This window comes from Myxocyprinus asiaticus, chromosome 33, assembly GCF_019703515.2.
Source record: "Myxocyprinus asiaticus isolate MX2 ecotype Aquarium Trade chromosome 33, UBuf_Myxa_2, whole genome shotgun sequence".
Lineage (NCBI taxonomy): Eukaryota > Metazoa > Chordata > Actinopteri > Cypriniformes > Catostomidae > Myxocyprinus > Myxocyprinus asiaticus.
Genome location: NC_059376.1, coordinates 25,854,981 through 25,873,540, shown reverse-complemented (window position 1 = coordinate 25,873,540; position 18,560 = coordinate 25,854,981). Strand labels below are relative to the sequence as shown.

Genomic DNA, 18,560 nt, shown 5'->3' with positions numbered 1-18,560 from the left:
AGTGACCGTGAAAGTAAATCACAAATAGGCAAATCATCAAAGGGTGTGCATATTATCTCACTAACTCTAATTAACTGCATAACATAATTAGTCAAATGACTCCCAATATCTATCAGTCATTGTAATCTAATACAAACCAGTGCATCAACAACACAACATCTCAAAGCAATGGCATAAAATTCAATGAAATGATAAACAGTGCTTAACTAATCCAACCAACAGCACATTAGAAAAAAACTTAAAACTTACCAGTGAAGTTCACTCCGCAGGTCTGCAGTCAAGAGCAGTAACGTCCGATGCTCATGTCAACAGCTGACATAAATATGATCAAAGCTTTTGATTGGCTCAGAGGCAAAGACAAACTAACCCTTCAGGCCATCGTTGAATGCTCGTTGCACATGCGCTTGACGTTCTCCAGATCTCCGTTGATTAACATTGAGGATGAAGGGCTAGCCCCACACATAGCAAATGAGAACGATTAAATGGCTTTTACGCAAAATACCTTAATAATAATAGAATTTCTCAAAAGAATATGTACTTTTTTCTTGTATAATGGACATAAACATGTTGAAGTTGCGGAAAATATATTATTTCTTAAAATAAATGTATGATGATGCCATGCAATTTGCACAAAAGTGCCACCTCTGGTGGGGCTTAGCTCCACTTGCCCCTAATGTAGAGACCTGGCTGAACAGGTGGGTTTATTTGAAGACTACTGGAAGTGTAATATTATGGAGTTATATATGAGCCACAATTCTGCAAGCACAAAATTATATTTTGAGCGCACAAAAAATATTCTGCACGTGCAAGATGAAATTGAGGGCACAAAGTTATTTTGCACATGCAAGATGATATTTTGTGAGCACAAAAAAATGTCTGCACGCGCAAAAAAAAGTTTTTTTGCAAGCGCTTGAACTCAGGCCAAAGAGGATGCTTACAGGGGCAGGGATACAGTCTTGTACAATCAGGCCAGGAACACACTGAACAGGGAAATCAGAGTGGCTAAAAGAAGATACTCTGAGAAGCTGAAAAACAAGTTTCCAGCTAATGACCCTGCATCAGTGTGGAGTGGCATGTAACAACTCACAAATTACAGGACTCCTACCCCAGCCCTTTGGTGGACCAACAACTGGCTGATGACCTTAATGTGTTCTACTGCAGATTTGAAAGGCCCAATTTCACACCCCACACCCACTCTGACCTTCAATTCACACAAACACCAACACCTCCTGCAACCCACCTCCTCCCCCCTCCTGCTACTCAACCTGCACTTAAAGTCAAATCAAAATCAAATCAAATCACTTTATTGTCACACAGTCATATACACAAGTGCAATGGTGTGTGAAATTCTTGGGTGCAGTTCCGATCAACATAGCAGTCGTGACAGTGATGAGACATATACCAATTTACCATAACATCAAATTAACACAGCACAATTTAAACATCTGATATACACAATTACACTCAACAATATACAAATAATAACATACACTGTACAGTATACAATACGCACTATATAGATACACATTATTCAATAAAAATAAAAAATAAAAATATATAAAAAAGTATATATAGAAGTATATATAGAATGTACAGTATTGTACTGTATTGACATTCAGGCTGTCGGTTGATAGTCAGTTGTTAAGAGAGAATATAATATAATAATAATATAATTTATGACAGTCCAGTGTGAGATATAAGAGTAAGGGTAATAAAGTGCAGTGCTGATGTATTTGATCGTGGGAGATCAAGCGTTCAGAAGTCTGATTGCTTGGGGGAAGAAGCTGTCATGGAGTCGGCTGGTGCGGGTCCTGATGCTGCGATACCGCCTGCCAGATGGTAGCAGTGAGAACAGCCCATGGCTCGGGTGGCTGGAGTCTCTGATGATCCTCCGAGCTTTTTTCACACACCGCCTTGTATATATTTCCTGGAGGGAGGGAAGCTCACCTCCGATGATGTGTCTGGCAGTTCGCATCTACCCTTTGCAGTGCTTTGCGGTTGTGGGCGGTGCTATTGCCGTACCAGGCGGAGATGCAGTCAGTCAGGATGCTCTCTACAGTGCAGGTGTAGAACTGTGTGAGGATGTGGCGGTTCATTCCAAACTTCCTCAGCCGTCTCAGGAAGAAGAGGTGCTGATGAGCCTACTTCACAACGACTTCAGTGTGGATGGACCATGTGAGTTCCTCAGTGATGTGGACACCCAGGAACTTGAAGCTGCTGACTCTCTCCACTGGTGCTCCATTGATGTTGATGGGGCTGTGTTCTCTGTCTTTTCTTCTGAAGTCCACCACAAGCTCCTTTGTCTTACTGACTTTGAGGGAGAGGTTGTGCACCTCCTCTCTGTAGGCTGTTTCATCATTGTCAGTGATCAGACCTACCACCGTCGTGTCATCAGCAAACTTAATGATGGCATTGGAGCTATGTGTTGCCACACAGTCATGTGTGTACAAGGAATACAGTAGTGGGCTGAGAACACAGCCCTGTGGGGCTCCAGTGTTGAGGATCAGTGATGAGGAGATGTTGCTGCCTATTCTAACCACCTGGCGTCTGCTTGACAGGAAGTCCAGGATCCAGCTGCACAGCGAGCTGTTTAAGCCCAGAGCCCGGAGTTTCTCATCTAGCTTGGAGGGCACTATGGTGTTGAATGCTGAGCTGTAGTCTACAAACAGCATTCTCACATAAGTGTTCTTTTTTTCCAGGTGGGAGAGAGCAGTGTGTATTGTAGATGCAATGGCATCATCAGTGGAGCGGTTGTTGCGGTAAGCAAACTGCAATGGGTCAAGAGAGAGAGGCAGCACAGAGCAGATGTAATCTCTGATTAGTCTCTCAAAGCATTTGCTGATGATGGAGGTCAGAGCAACAGGACGCCAGTCATTTAAGCAAGTTATTTTTGATAGCTTTGGAACAGGCACAATGGTGGATGTTTTAAAGCATGTGGGGACTACAGACAAGGAGAGGGAAAGGTTGAAAATGTCCGTAAAAACACCAGCCAGCTGGTTCACGCACGCTCTGATGACGCGGCCCGGAATGCCGTCTGGGCCCGCGGCTTTGCGGATATTCACCTGTCGGAAGGATCTGGTTACATCCGCTACAGAGACGGAGAGTGAACTGACCTCTGTAGCTTCGGCCGCGAGAGCTCTCTCCGCGAGGGCGGTGTTATTTTCCTCAAAACGGGCATAAAAAGTATTTAGCTCATCCGGGAGAGAGGCAGCTGTGTTCATGGTGGAGTTTTTATTTCCTTTAAAGTCTGTGATGATGTTAATTCCCTGCCACATGCTTCTAGAATTGGTGGTGTTAAACTGTCCTTCAATCTTGCTCCTGTACTGGCATTTTGCGGTTCTGATAGTTTTCGGAGGGCATAACTGGCTTGTTTATGCTCCTCCGCGTTCCCGGAATTAAAAGTGGAGGTCCGCACATTAAGTGCCGCGCGAACATCGCTATTTATCCATGGTTTCTGATTCGGATAGATCCGTATTGTTCTGGTCGGAACCATGTCCTCCACGCACTTTTTGATGAAACATATTATGCTATCAGCGTAAAGCTCGATGTCGTCATCAGAGGCGGACCGGAACATCTCCCAGTCCGTGTGATCAAAACAGTCTTGTAGCGTAGAATCTGATTGGTCCGACCAGCACTGGATCGTTCTGAGGGTGGGTGCTTCCTGTTTCAGTTTCTGCCTGTAAGCGGGCAGAAGCAGAATGGAAGAGTGGTCCGATTTGCCAAATGGTGGGCGGGGGAGGGATTTGTAGCCATCCCGGAAGAGAGAGTAGCAATGGTCCAAAACCCGGTCCCCTCGTGTGTTGAAACTAATGTGCTGGTGGTATTTTGGTGCGACTGATTTTAAACTGGCTTTATTAAAGTCCCCGGTCACAATGAACACAGCCTCAGGGTGTGCGGTTTCCTGCTCACTTATACTCCCATACAATTCCTTGAGTGTCCGGTCTGTGTCGGCTTGTGGCGGGATGTACACAGCAGTGATAATGACCACTGTGAATTCCCTCGGTAGCCAGAATGGTCGACACAGAAGCATGAGAAATTCCAGATCAGGAGAGCAGAAAGACTTGATAGAATGTACGTTCCTCTGATCACACCAGGATTTGCTGATCATAAAACATACACCACCACCTCTGCTTTTACCTGAGAGGTCTTTCGCTCTGTCTGCTCGGTGCACAGAGAACCCCGCGGGTTCAATGGCTGAGTCTGGAATCTCCGCAGACATCCAAGTTTCCGTAAGGTAGATAATGCAGCAGTCGTTGGAAAGAGATCCGCGCTTTCAGCTCGCAGAGCTTGTTATCCAGAGACTGAACATTTGCCAGTAGAATAGTGGGTAGCGGGGGTCGATTTGTGCGGCGTCTTACTCTGATGAGAATGCCGGCTCTGTTTCCCCTTTTCCTTTTGCGTTTCCATGGCCGGGCAGCCCAGACAACGGGCTCCGCTTGCATGTTTGTAAACAGCGGGTCTGCACTGAGGAATTTGAAGTCTGGTTTACGGTGTGAAATTGCTGAACCAATGTCCAAAAGTGTTTGTCTGTCGTAGACAATAATGCAGACAACATCCAAGACAAAAAACATAAGAGTTGTGAACAAAACAAACAAAGCACTACTATGTTGTGTCGGAGCTCGCAACACAGCAGCCATACTCGGCGCCATCTTGAGTCCCAAAAAATAAATAATTTTTTTTTAAAAAGTGCACCTATTATGATTTTTAAACATGTCTAATTTTGTTTTAAAGGTCTCATACAATAGTTACATGCATCCAAGGTCAAAAAACACTTTAATTTGCTCATAATTTAAATTGCAGCATTACTTTTTTTTCCCAGTGTCTCAAACGACTCCTTCAATGATCCATTCTAAAAGATTCATTCTAAACTTCTCCTTTCAGAGAGCCTACTCTGCTCTGATTGGTCAGATGCCCCAGTCTGTTATGATTGGTCTACCGCTTACAGCGCATCGGAAAGGAAACTCCCACTACCATATCCGAGTTTCAGCTCCGTCTGAAAAAATTTTTGTTTTACCTTAACAATTTGAGCCCAAGTCCGATAGTGATACATCGGAAGATCAACCTGAACCACCATCGCAAGCACGATGAGAACAGGACGTTTCTCAGTGGTAAGTTTATATGTAGTTTGACAATAACGTGAGTTAGCTGGTTAGCAGAGGTTAACAGCTAACAGGCTAACAGCCAGCACTGGCTGTACATGTAAACAGACCAGAGGCGGGTTTTTTGTTACCAAATTACGTAGGTTAGTGCAGGAAGTAAGTCTGGAATTACTAACGACTCGTTTCAGGTGTTCAGAATCGGTTCTTTCTTTTGGGTGTCAATAACTCCATATTTCGTGCACTCTGATTTTTGAAACTTTTTTACATTCTCAAACACCTTTATAACACACTACATGAAAGGTAATATTTGAAAAACCATAATAGGTGCTCTTTAAGATGTGAAGATGATGTGAGCTGGGACTTTCAAAAACAAAAGATGAGGAAAGCTTCAGGCCCAGATAGCATCTCACCAGTGTGTCTTCGATCCTGGTGCTAACCAGCTGGCCCCCATCTTCACACAGATCTTCAATAGATAACTGGAGCAGTGTGAAGTCCCATGCTGCTTCAAACACTCAATCATTATTCCTGTCCCAAAGAAACCAAAAATCACAGGACTGAATGACTACAGACCTGTTGGCCCTGACGTCTGTGGTCATGAAATCATTTGAGAGACTGGTGTTGGCCCACCTGAAGAACATCATTGGACCCTTTCTAGATCCCCTTCAATTTGCATATCGAGCAAACAGGTCTGTGGATGATGCAGTCAACATGGGATTGCATCATATCCTGCAACATCTGGACAGACCAGGAACATATGCAAGGATCCTTTTTGTGGACTTCAGTTCGGCTTTCAACACCATCATCCCAGCTATACTCCAGAATAAATTACACCAACTCTCTGTTTCCATGTGTATCTGTCAGTGGATTACCAGCTTTCTGACGGACAGGCAGCAGCTTGTGAGACAGGGGAAACTCACTTCCAGCACCTGTACAATCAGCACTGGTGCCCCCGAGGGATGTGTGCTCTCCCCACTACTCTTCTCCCTCTAAACCAATGACTGCATCGCCAAGGATCCCTCTGTCAAGCTCCTGAAGTTTGCAGACGACACTACTGTCATCGGCCTCATCCGAGATGACGATGAGTCTGCATACAGAAGGGAGGTTGAACAGCTGGCTGTCTGGTGCAGGCAAAACAACCTTGAGCTGAACACGCTCAAAACGGTGGAGATGATTGTGGACTTTAGGAGGAACACCCCAACACTGACCCCCCTTCACCATTCTAAACAGCACTGTGTCAGCAGTGGAGTCATTCAGGTTCCTGGGCACTACCATCTCACAGGACCTGAAATGGGGTGTGTATGTATGTATATGTATAATTATTTTTATTTTTTTATTATTATCTATGTCTTGCTGTTTTTGTATTGTTTTTGTATTGTTGTACACTGGAAGCTCCTGTCACCAAGACAAATTCCTTGTATGTGTAAGCATAATTGGCAATAAACTGATTCTGAATTTGATCAGAATTCTTAAATTTTGCTTTCTCCTCCTACCCACTCTGCGTGCAAAATACATTTTTGCGTGCTCAAAATATCATCTTGCGCACGCAGAACATTTGAATTGTGGCACAAGTAGAACTCCATATTATTTTGGGGACCTGTCGCCGCCGATAGATGGAGCAACAAACATGCGCCATCATCGTCGTCTCAAACGAGCTCATCCAATTTGAGAAAAATCATCTACTGAACTAGACAAGACTTTTAACATAACGTTTGTTTCGCATTGCATTTTACAAGATACATTTTGATTCATTAGATATTCCTTTTTTAAGTGTAGGCTTAAATGCTTAGGGTTTTAGGCTGAGAAAGTAAACAATGGTTAGATGCTTGTGTTGCTTCACTAATGGCACATACCCCATGCGTTTATATCTTTTGACTTCATCTATGTCACAAAACTGTCATATAATAGTTGTTAGCGTGGTCTGTCTTTCATAATGACTCATTCATCCACCGACAAATAAACTCTACTCAGTCAGCGAGCTCGCGCAGGCGTGGCTCAAACTCGTGCCCGCCAACCCTTCCCCCTCCTTTATGCTCGCTCACTGTGCGCACTCGACAACGGTTTATTGTATCGGACAGAAGAGGCGACAGAGCACCACCGTTGGAAATAAAAACAACGGCTAGCCATCTAAACTGCAGGTAAATTTACTTTATCATTGCGTTTCGGCGCTTTTAGATGTACCAGAAACTTTATGACCTCAATTCATCGTGGAATGGTTGTTTTTAAACTACTTTTTATGTAGTGGAAAGGTTAGCGTTCAACGACTGACCATCCGCTGCTTCCGCATGCAGTTGCCGGCCGGGAGAGCAGCTCACCCTGTGCCTTCAGATTATTTCAGCAGTTTAAAGATGTATCCACCCATTCGAAGGTGGAAAGTGGCACTGAATATGCGTGGGGAATGCGGTAAACTTCACGCGCAAGTGTTTGGTCGTCAATTTCATCGGTATTGCCGGTAACAGTCATATGTTTGTCTTTGTGTTGAGCTAAAGCACGACCCAGACATTCGCATAATCTGAGATTGAGACACAGATGTTCAGATTAAAGATTTGGTGTACCTTTAATATATTTATGATATTCTTTTGTGATATTAAATATTTCTTAAAGATGACTTGATTAGAAAAAGCATGATTGTAAGATTCCAAAATTTTAATTCATGCATGTTTTCAGAATAATTTGTGATTTAATACACTACGCATGGTCATTTGTGATTTTTATTTTGCTTTTTGGTTTTATTTTATTTGGTAGTACTCTATTCAGGTTGCTTTCCATAAAGTGCATTAGTGCAGTGTCGAGAAGTGTTGTGTGTTTGTTAACGTAGTTTACTAGGTAATAATATTTAGCATGCAGAAGGGTTAACGTGATATGTTTTATTTCAAATTTGTTCAGTGAAAACAGGCTGCAACTGAATCGGTTGGCTGTCAGAATGGCCTACAGATTCCCATGGATCCCAGAGACCATTAGAAGTCATTGTTGGGTGTAATGTTCCTTTGAATATGGGTCTATAATCCCATACATTGTTTTGATACTTTCGTTGAGCCAACAGGTGCCTGCCATCCAGACTACTCTGTATCATAATTTAATAACTGTAATGTTGCCAGGCAGAATGAAGTTACCAGGAGATATGCTATCCTTTCTGCCTCAAAAGTAATCAGATATTTGTCTGAAGTCTGCAGAGTTTTTCTCAGGACCATCAACCTGATTTTTGCAACAGGTTCTGCTTCTAAGGCCCCTTAGAATCATGCGAAGCACCTCAGGTCAAGAGCAGGAGCTCTGCGCTTGTTAGAGGTACATGCCCTCAGCATCTCATATTAACACACTGTGTCCCCTTTAAATAGTTAAGGGAGTGTATCTCCCACATACATGTATATTTTAATATGGTGAATCATATGGAGGCTAGAATCAATAGCTGTTCTTTTCTAGGGAGGCATTGCCTTTTCTGCTGATTTCCAGACTTTGATATTCCGTTTTGCTGCTCTGTGTGAGTGTCAGTGTTTGATCTGCTGTCCGTCTGAACTACTTTCATTGCCACAGGCCTGTTCATCAATAATGTGATGTCTGTTCTGTAGCTGCCAGCCTCATCTAAGCCACTGGGGTGCTGCTTGTACTTCAAAGACATCTGGTCCAGTTAACAGACACATCTAGTAGATATACCTCGATTTCAACAGCTGTTCTGGATCAGAAAAAGAAGTGGCTAATTTTGTTGATGTGATCGGATGGGTAGGTTCTGGTGTGGCCATATCAAACCAACTTTTATTGGAGTCACCCATGGCTATGAGGTGTAAACTAAAGAACTGTAAGGTCTCTGAACTCCGTTTGAGTGCATGTTTGAGGATCGTTTGAATGGTAGTGGACTGCCAAGAAGGGGTCAATTGCTCTAAATATGATTGTATAACCGAGTCACTGTTCATATTAGAGATTACCATGCAGGAAGTGACACTGACAAATGGAAGATGTTCCATCACTGTATGTGGGTTGTAGCCATAGCGACTATCCCAGTTGCTGAGATGGATGGGAGTGTGATTCTGCGGAGTGTGTTTAACCATGTGCGTGTGTGTCTTTTGTAGGCATGGCAGCGATCCGCAAGAAGCTGGTGATTGTTGGAGATGGTGCATGTGGAAAAACTTGTTTGCTTATCGTATTCAGTAAAGACCAGTTCCCGGAAGTCTACGTACCCACTGTCTTTGAGAACTATGTCGCAGACATCGAGGTTGACAGCAAACAGGTAAGTACAACACAGAAGACACACTCAGAAACCAAGGGATACAGCTGGTCAACACTACAACACACAGGCTAGTAGAATACATGGCAGATAAAATCCAGTCCTCTTTTGTAATGATGTATCATTTAAAGATGGACACATTTGCAGATGTCATCACTCACTGAATTGATTTTAAGCTGAAAAAAAAAAAAAATGAATAGATGGTTAAATGAAGAGTTTTAAATGTATGATGAAAGTTTGAGTGACTTAAGGGTAAAGTATTGGCAGCAGAAGCACTGTGTGCTTATATGAACCCCAAAACCCAATTTAATTGGCTAATTATATTTCCTGTCAGCAGGAGGGCTTGGATATGGCTTTAATGTGAATACATTGACCTGATTTACTTTCCTTATTTAGCTTAACATCATGATTGCATGCCTGTCTGTCCTTCCTTCACCTTTATAAGTACTAAACCAGGTCACAGGTTTTTAGCAAGTCCATTTTAATGGAGGGATTTATTGAACTACAGTAGAATTTGTGAGCTCAGTTTGTCTTTGTTTGTGTGATAGGTGGAACTCGCTTTGTGGGATACTGCAGGACAGGAGGACTATGATAGACTCCGACCACTTTCGTACCCAGACACTGACGTCATTCTAATGTGCTTCTCTATTGACAGTCCTGACAGTTTAGGTAAGAATAAATGTGTCTTTTTGTCCTTGTCCCCATTTGTTTGCTTATATGATTCAACATCTACAGCATGCATAAGTGCATGTGCAGTTACTCTCGTTTTACCATTTTCTAAAGAAACAGACCTCCAATCAGTGTTTAACCCCGTTTAAGCTCCAGAACACTCTGATATTTGATCTCTGACCTTTGTATAGAGAATATTCCAGAGAAGTGGACACCTGAGGTTAAACACTTTTGTCCCAATGTCCCCATCATCCTTGTGGGCAACAAAAAGGACCTGCGGAATGATGAACACACACGCAGAGAGCTGACCAAGATGAAGCAGGTACACATGCATACACAGTGTAGGCTGAAAAACTGCATGTTTACGGTCACTCTCCAACTGGATGTTTTAGTCAAAGCGCCCTATTTCTGAAGTCTAATTATGAAATTAAGAAATCAAAGCTTTTTATTTTAGCATAGATTTACTATTAGCATAGGCAAAATCATTGCACAAATATCGTGTGCTGATGCATACTTAATCCTATAGGTTTTCACCCACTTTTTTGTATTCCCCCTGCACTGACACACAACGTCATGACATATACTAACAGAGCGGAACACTGGAGTGCTAATATTGTCCTGTCCACTCATATTTTTCTTTTAACTCTTCGACTGTCCAATAGGAGCCAGTTAAGGCAGAGGAAGGGAGAGATATGGCCAATCGGATTGGAGCATTTGGCTATATGGAGTGCTCAGCCAAAACAAAAGATGGAGTTCGGGAGGTGTTTGAAATGGCCACTAGAGCGGCACTGCAGGCACGCAGGGGAAAGAAGAGCAACAAATGTCTTCTGCTGTGAATACTTGGCACTGGACTCTATGCCTGTTCTGGGGCTCAAATAGAGTGTGTGAGGGGCACACTCCTATTTACAGTCACACATCCCCTCACATTCGCCAAATGCTTTGGAAAGAGATCCCTGGAAAAAAAAAAAAAAAAAGCTTTTTGTCAGTTTTTCCCTCTTGGTCTTATATTTTTAGTCATGGAGATGTTTATCAGTATTTAAGGGAACTTTGAGAAATGGGACTTTTTTGATGCTTTACCTGAATTTATGGTATCATTCAAGCTTGCCCATCTGCCAAATGCTGTCATGTGACCCTGTGGGCTGATTGGAACGATGTGATCCTGTGAGCTGCCAATCAATCAATCTCAGCCATCACTCATATTCTGGGCTTTTTTTCTGCAACATGAAACAGGGCTGAACTTGATATGTTTCTGTATGTATGAATCATTTTAAGGTTTTGTTTTTTAGATTGGGGCAAGATTGGGATTTTTGAACAAAAGTACAAAATAGCTGTTTTAAAGCAAAAAAGAACATGGGGTGGGGGGTTGATATGTATACATACCTGTACATATGAATGTGTGTATTTATATGTACACACAATCAGGACTGGAAACGTATTTGTAAACTAGACTTGGTAATCTTGTGTAATAAAATATGTTCTATAAGAAACAATCCCTGTGTTTGCATGTCTTTGGAGAAAATAATTTTATACAGTTCATAAATATCTAGAGCTTCAGAAACCAGTGAAATTTTATTGATGCAAGTGGAATATGCACTTTTGTTTAACTTAGACTCATGTTTTTCCAGCATATTTTTGTTTTAAAGCCCATAGTTCTAAATCTATAATGTTCTAATTTTGGCACTTTAGAACAGCATACCATGCTGCTTGTACTATTTTTGCGTATCACAATATGTGAATTTTCTATATGCAGGGAATACCCTGATACAATACATCTTCAGGTGAGTAGGTTGTGACAAATGAGTATCTTTGTGTGAGTCATTGAATCATTGACTCAAACTGATTTGTTAAAAACACTGAATCGTTCACCACCAAAACAATGGAAGTGAACAAGAACAATTTGTTTATTTAAAAGGATAGTTCACCCCAAAATGAAAATTCTCTGATCATTTACTCACCCTCGTACCATCCCAGATGTGTATGACTTTCTTTCTTCAGCAGGACACAAAGATTTTTAGAGAAATCTCAGTACTGTAGGTCCATACAATGCAACTGAATGGTGATACCTTTGTAGCTCCAAAAATCACAAAGGAAACATAAAAGTAATACTTAAGACTCCAGTGTTTTTTAATCCATATCTTCAGAAGCAACATAACAGGTGTGGGTGAGAAACAGAATATTTATTTATTTATTTATTTATTTACTCTAAATCTCTACTTTCACGTTTACATCTGAAAGTCACATGTGGTGCCTGTTTAGTTTCACTTTCACATCCAAATTTTTCAAATTTCATATATGCAACTTCAACTTTTACATAAAATGTGAATTGGTGACATATCACTAGATCTTTCCATGGTATCTAAATGAAAAATTAGCCTTTAGGGGGCAAGAAGAACTAAATTGGGTGTAAGGTGATGGGACAATTATTATTGACCTGTTTCAGTGACGTCACTTTTCCCGCAGCAGCCATATTTGTGACCATCAGTGGGAGGAAACAATGGCAGTTAATGGAAAAACACCCGAAAAACCGATATCAAGAAAAACAAAACAAAAATGGCTTTTGATCCTTGCCAAGTCCAAATTCATACAGCTCTGAAGACAGCACAAATATTGCCACATTTATTCATCCACAGACGCAGGCGAGTCTGATGTGTGACCGGCAAGTACACACACCCACTGGCACATCACTGTAAACATCTCTCATTCACAAGTTACAAATGTTTTTGTGTTGTTTTCTGGTCTGATTTAGACACAATATAAAAAGAAACGTCTGTGATTATCCCTACTGTATGAATGTCAGAGCTTCTTTTAACTCCTTAAGAAGGTTTTTGTTGTATCTCACCATGGCGGCGCGGTCATACAGTGGCATCACAGGAGACATGCCTGTACAGTAATGGAATAAACCAAGTGAAAAAGTGTAACAGAGGTGGAAAGCTTGAGCTGGTTCTTTCATTCAATGTCAATGAACAGTATGTTATGTTTTTAGACTGTGTCTCCTCTCTTCCAGAAAGGTGACTAAGCCTCTGAACTCAATCTAATGTTGAGAGAGGTTGTCCTTTTTTTAAACTTGGTGAAGAGGACCTTGAATTATTTCTGAGTTGCCACCCACTGGATATTCTGGGATTCAAACTTGCCACGTAATTTTCTCTTACTCATCTTTACAATGACATTGTAGTGGATAATTCTCGGATATTATGCAATGAACTCATTCAACTTGAAACACAGTCCGCTTTCATGTGACTAAATAAAAAAAATACGACTTGTTGAGAAAGGAAGGAAATGGTCGTGCTGCCCCCACCCCCAGCGGGCTACACCCAGACCTGGACTGGCTGAAAAGCTGAACGCCTTGCCATTTTCTGTCTTTCTTGTGAAAGACTGCGCCGTGATGCCGGACTGAGAAGGGGGCCGCCGCCCTTTCATTCTCCTCCCTTCGCAACCCATCGCGCTCTCTCTCTCTCTCTAGTTCTCACAGAAAATTAGCTCAACCTTCTCCCGCCACTGCTGCGTAAGTGCAGCTAGGCTTGGGGAAACGCCGAGGTTTATATACACGCCTATTTTTAGTCCCAGCTCGTGCAGCTATTTTTAACCAATATGAGCTCACCGCTGTCCTGCTCGCCCAATCAGAGAACAGAGGTGAGCACGTGTGTGGGCGGGAAGGACAGAGCGAGAGCGCATAGACGGATAAACGGACAGCTGATGGAAACCGGGCTGGTACTACTACGGGAGCGCGCAATGCTCAGCGCGTTTAAGCACTGTGGATTTTCAATTATTATTATTATTATTATTATTAGTAGTAGTAGTAGTAGTAGTAATAATAGTAGTAATAATCAGCATCATAATCTAAATGTTTATTTTCAGAGAACCTGAATTTAAGTAACGTTATAAAGGATCGCTCAAGACAAACCAAACAAGAACAAAAAGAAGTTAAACTAACACAAAACCGAACGAGTGGGGAAATTAAATAATGAGGATTATAGTAATCTTATAACTAAGGACTAACCCTAACCCTTACTAAACTCTCTCTCTCTCTCTCTCTCTCTCTCTCTCTCTCTCTCTCTCTCTCACTCTCTCTCTCTCTGTATATATATATATATATATATATATTTCACACTGCATACTGCAATAAATAGGCGTTAAGTCTGTGTGGTTTTCATCTTTCATCATGGTTCAACAAAAAGTGTTCTCAAAAGTTCTCAGTTCACAAACTTGATTTATACAACACTGACCCCTGGTGGTCATTTATATAACTACATTTATGTATAATTTAACAGGATTTTGAGTGTTTTAACTTGAAAAATGCTGTAAATACCATGGTACAGGAATATGGCAATTATGTGTGTCAAAATATGGCATTCAGTAACATATATATTACAGTATATATCAAAGGACCATGGCATTCCTATATGTTTATTTTTTATTTATTTGGACATTGTTGTGAATACGTACCGTACGGGATTATCATGGTATTCTTTAGAGTACTTTGAAGTGATACATGATCATGTAAATACCATAGTGCATAATTTAATCATTCTGTGCCAATGTACAGAATTATATTAACAGGGCCATCTGTTATTATCACTGTACCTTGGTACTGCCACAGTACTTTTTGTAAGGGTAATCAGCATCACCCACCCCAAGACATAAACGGTCATTTAAATCCTCACTTTATAATAAATACTGGGGGAAAGTAACACTGTAGCCCCTCATTTATTTGTTTATTCTAAACCCATATGACTTTCTTTCAGTCACCTCTGTCATGGTTCACTTTCATTTTATGGAAAAAAGATGCAACGACAATGAATGGCATTTGGGTAAAAGCGTCTGCCAAAATGCATAAATGTAAATGTAAAATGAATGGTGACTGAGACTAACATTCTTCCTAACAACTCCTTTTATGTTCCTCAGAAGAAAGGTCATACAGGTTTTCCCCTTCCATTCCTCGTTTAGTTGCTAGATGGCGCCAAATCTTCACAGTTTCATTCCACCTCTGATGATCTTGTGATGATGTGTCTGTTAGTTGAGCAAGGGGGCTTTCCACACTCTCAATTTTCCTATTCTTTTGATCTTGTTTATTTTTTGTGTGACCTGATTCAGTTAACATTAATTCTGATGTTGTGTGATTTAATTGGAATGTGTTTTGTGTCTCTTTGTGTGTATGAGTAAACAAGACAGTGAGTGTCAGAGACAGAGAGATGACAAAATAGAAAATCAACATGACAAATCCTAAGAGTGGGGTTACATACAACTGTCTTATTCTTTTTCAAGCTCACGGAGAGGGAGGGGGAAGAGAGAGATGGAGATATCTATATCTATATATATATATATATATATATAGATAGATAGATAGATAGATATAGATATATATAGAGAGAGAGAGCGAGAGAGAGAGCACAGGGTGGGCACAACTGGGACAGGGGAGTGTTTGAAAGAAAGGAGTGAATGATAAGAGAAGACTGAAGGAGGGGATAGAGAGAGAGAGGGAGAGAAATCATAAAACTCAGTTAAAGATGAGATGCAGAGGGCAAGACAATAAGTGAGTGAACAAAACATAGAGTGGAGGAGAGGTAGCAAAAAAAAGAAAAGAAAAAAGGCAAGCAGACAGAGACGCTCTCTCTCTCTCTCTCTCTCTCTCTCTCTCTCTAATTTCAGCCAGCAGCAGTGTAAACCAAAGAGAAAACAGAAGGAAGAGGAATAGAGCAGGATTCTGCAGCAATACTGACCTAAGCAGGTTATATTACACTGCACTGCACTGTGCGGACTGCACACACACACACACACACACACACACACACACACACACACACACACACACACACACACACACACACACACACACACACACACACACACTTGTGCAGAGGGGTGTGATGCAGACATTAGGTAGACAGCATTTGTCAGTGTGTTGTTTCTGAGCAGAGGTGAAAGAGAGAGCAGAGCAAGTGTGTGTTTACTCCTTGGCAAACGTTGTGTGCCAGAGTTGCTAAGTGTGTCAGACAGCCATGAGGAGGATGCTGTCCCTCTTTTGCTTGCTTTCTCTGGCAGCACGTTTATCGGAAGCATGGAGACCATCACAGCCACGACTGCAATTTCAACACTCAGGTAAGAAAACTGTCCCTACATGCACACACAAATTCAGGCTTTCTTTTGTTGATCTCATCCTCAATTTCAAATTCAGGTTCAAAGTATTTTATTGGCATAACTGTTAAAAGGATGCCCCCCCCCCCTTACTATTTACACAACCTCACACTGTTCCAATTCCTCATGGCATTCTTTCTTCCATGAAACACAAAAGGAGATGTTTAGCAGAATGTTAGCCTCAGTCACCATTCACTTTCATTGTATAGGAAAAAGAAAAAAAAAAAGAGACAGTGTAAGTGAATGATGACTGACTGACTCCCTCTCTGTTTAACCCAATTATTTTAATGCCACCTGTAATCAGATGGGGTTTGACAAGCGTATATTATGTGTGATAGTGTAGCTGGTTGTGTTTCGACATGACCTAGAGAACCCTCCACAGAACACCAGTCTGTCCGTCACACCATTCTGAATATCAGGGACAGACAACTATCAGTGTGCATAAGACAGAAACAATAAAAAAAGCTGTGTATCTCAGTGAGACAGAGAGAGAGAGAGAGAGAGAGAGAGAGAGAGCAAAAAGTGCATGACAGTGCATGTGTTAGTATGTTATGAATAGTGTTTGTGTATTTCATGTTTGTGTTTTGTAAGATTTATTTATATGAATAACTTTTCAAAGATTGTCACATAGAGCAAAATAAATACATTTTGAAAATAATTACATAATAACAGTACATAGATTAATCATGTTGATAATGGTGAGAATAATAGTGGATAGGAATATAGGATAAAAATATTCAACCATATATCACACCCAGATATTTATATTTAGGAGTACTGCTATTAGCTGGCCTGAAAGAATAAGAAAACACAGACCATTGTATTGCAGATACTCCTAGAAGAAGGAGTTAAGTAAGAGTTTATTAAAATGTATGAGTGGTTTCTGCTGCTAATGCATGCTAATGCAGTATTGTTTATCTGACTTATCTTGTGCATGTGTTGTGTTCACTTCAACCTCTTAATTACCTAATTGCCCTTTCATTCACTCAGGCTCCCAGTGGATATGAACATATTGAATGTGTGTGTGTGTATATGTGTGTGTTTGTGTAAGGGAATGGCTGGTGGCTGCTTGAGACATGATTATTATCCAGCTCATTTTGGCTTGATTTCCCAAATTAAATGATAAATGACAGTTCTTGTGTAGCACACACACACACTGACAATTATGTGTCATTACACACAACTGAAATGAATTTATATGTCCAGCAAGATGTGGTGGCACAATACTTCAGTGATTCTTTAGCGAAGTTCATCTCTATCAAATTGATTTTCTAGCTGGTCTGATTTAATGTGTCACTTTGCTGTTTATCAATGATGTGACAACATAAGCATCACTCAGTTCAACACTTTAGGCTCTGGCAGTATGTGTGTGTGTGCGTGAGTGCTATAATTATGATGTATACTTACACCGATCAGCCACAACATTAAAACCACCTGCCTAATATTGTGTAGGTCCCCCTCGTGCCACCAAAACAGTGCCAACCTGCATCTCAGAATAGCATTCTGAGATGATATTCTTCACACCACAATTGTACAGAGCGGTTATCTGAGTTACCATAGACTTTGTCAGTTCGAACCAGTCTGGCCATTCTCTGTTGACCTCTCTCATCAACAAGGTGTTTCCATCCGCAGAATTGCCACTCAATGTTTTTTGAGTGAATGTTTTTGTTTTTTGTTTTTGGCACCATTCAGAGTAAATTCTAGAGACTGTTGTGTGTGAAAATCCCAGGAGATCATCAGTTACAGAAATACTCAAACCAGCCCATCTGGCACCGACAGAATGCTATTCTGAGATGCGGGTTGGCACTGTTTTGGTGGCACGAGGTGGACATACAGAATATCAGGCAGGTGGCTTTAATGTTGTGGCTGATCGGTGTATACACACAATATAACAATAAACAATTGCTTATAAGGTTAAACAACTCCTGCCGACGCGCTGTGGGGAATCAGGATGCTGAAGCGGGCCATTCACCAGCGAAGCATCCAGCGGCGAGGTGGATTGATGTTCGCCAGAACACTGCAGGGGAGCGGAGAGTCTTCTCGTTGCCATGAAGATCCCACCTGCTGACTCGTTTAGTCGACGGCGAAACAGTGGAGGGCTTCTAGACGAGAGATGAGTCTCTGTCTTGAAGGAAGAAAATTCTAAGGAATGGTGTTTGCGCGCCTACTTTTATAGCAAACAGCTTCGCACCTAAAAGGGTGGGACTCAACCACCATAGCCAAAATTAGAATATTGCCGTTATTGTAGAGCGGTTTCAACTAGGTTGTGTGGAAGGACACTCCCTATATGCATTAGCAAACGCAGTCAGGTGTACTGAGTCGTAAGGGAAAGGTGGATTTGGCAACGCTGCCGCAAGTCATGTCGAGCCCCATGAGTATGTTACTTTAGCACATAGTCTGTCCCATATGTTTGGGTTACAGATATGAATATCTCAAATGATGAA

General features: G+C 41.4%; 2 protein-coding genes across 3 annotated transcripts in view; both read left to right on the top strand.

The window, feature by feature from the left end:
- Positions 1-7,075: 7,075 nt before the first annotated feature.
- On the top strand, positions 7,076-11,474 carry LOC127424363 (rho-related GTP-binding protein RhoA-B). The gene is made up of 5 exons (XM_051669457.1): positions 7,076-7,234; positions 9,161-9,318; positions 9,864-9,984; positions 10,176-10,306; positions 10,647-11,474. Exons 2-5 carry the CDS (start codon positions 9,163-9,165, stop codon positions 10,818-10,820), a joined length of 582 nt encoding a protein of 193 aa, XP_051525417.1. The 5' UTR covers positions 7,076-7,234; positions 9,161-9,162; the 3' UTR covers positions 10,821-11,474.
- A 4,014-nt stretch (positions 11,475-15,488) lies between these two features.
- Positions 15,489-18,560, top strand: part of LOC127424496 (semaphorin-3ab-like) — a 35,640-nt gene continuing 32,568 nt past the window's right edge. The window contains exons 1-2 of one of the 2 annotated variants that reach the window (XM_051669776.1): positions 15,489-15,514; positions 15,631-16,080. In XM_051669776.1, coding sequence (XP_051525736.1) covers positions 15,981-16,080 — 100 coding nt within the window. In that variant the 5' untranslated portion in view covers positions 15,489-15,514; positions 15,631-15,980. The other variant, XM_051669775.1, reaches the window with a different exon arrangement.

Coding starts and splice junctions, on each gene's coding strand:
- LOC127424363 (XM_051669457.1), top strand. CDS start 9,163: ATGGCAGCGATCCGCAAGAAGCTGGTGATTGTTGGAGATGGTGCATGT. Junction 9,985..10,175: donor TGACAGTCCTGACAGTTTAG/GTAAGAATAAAT, acceptor ACCTTTGTATAG/AGAATATTCCAGAGAAGTGG. Junction 10,307..10,646: donor AGCTGACCAAGATGAAGCAG/GTACACATGCAT, acceptor ACTGTCCAATAG/GAGCCAGTTAAGGCAGAGGA.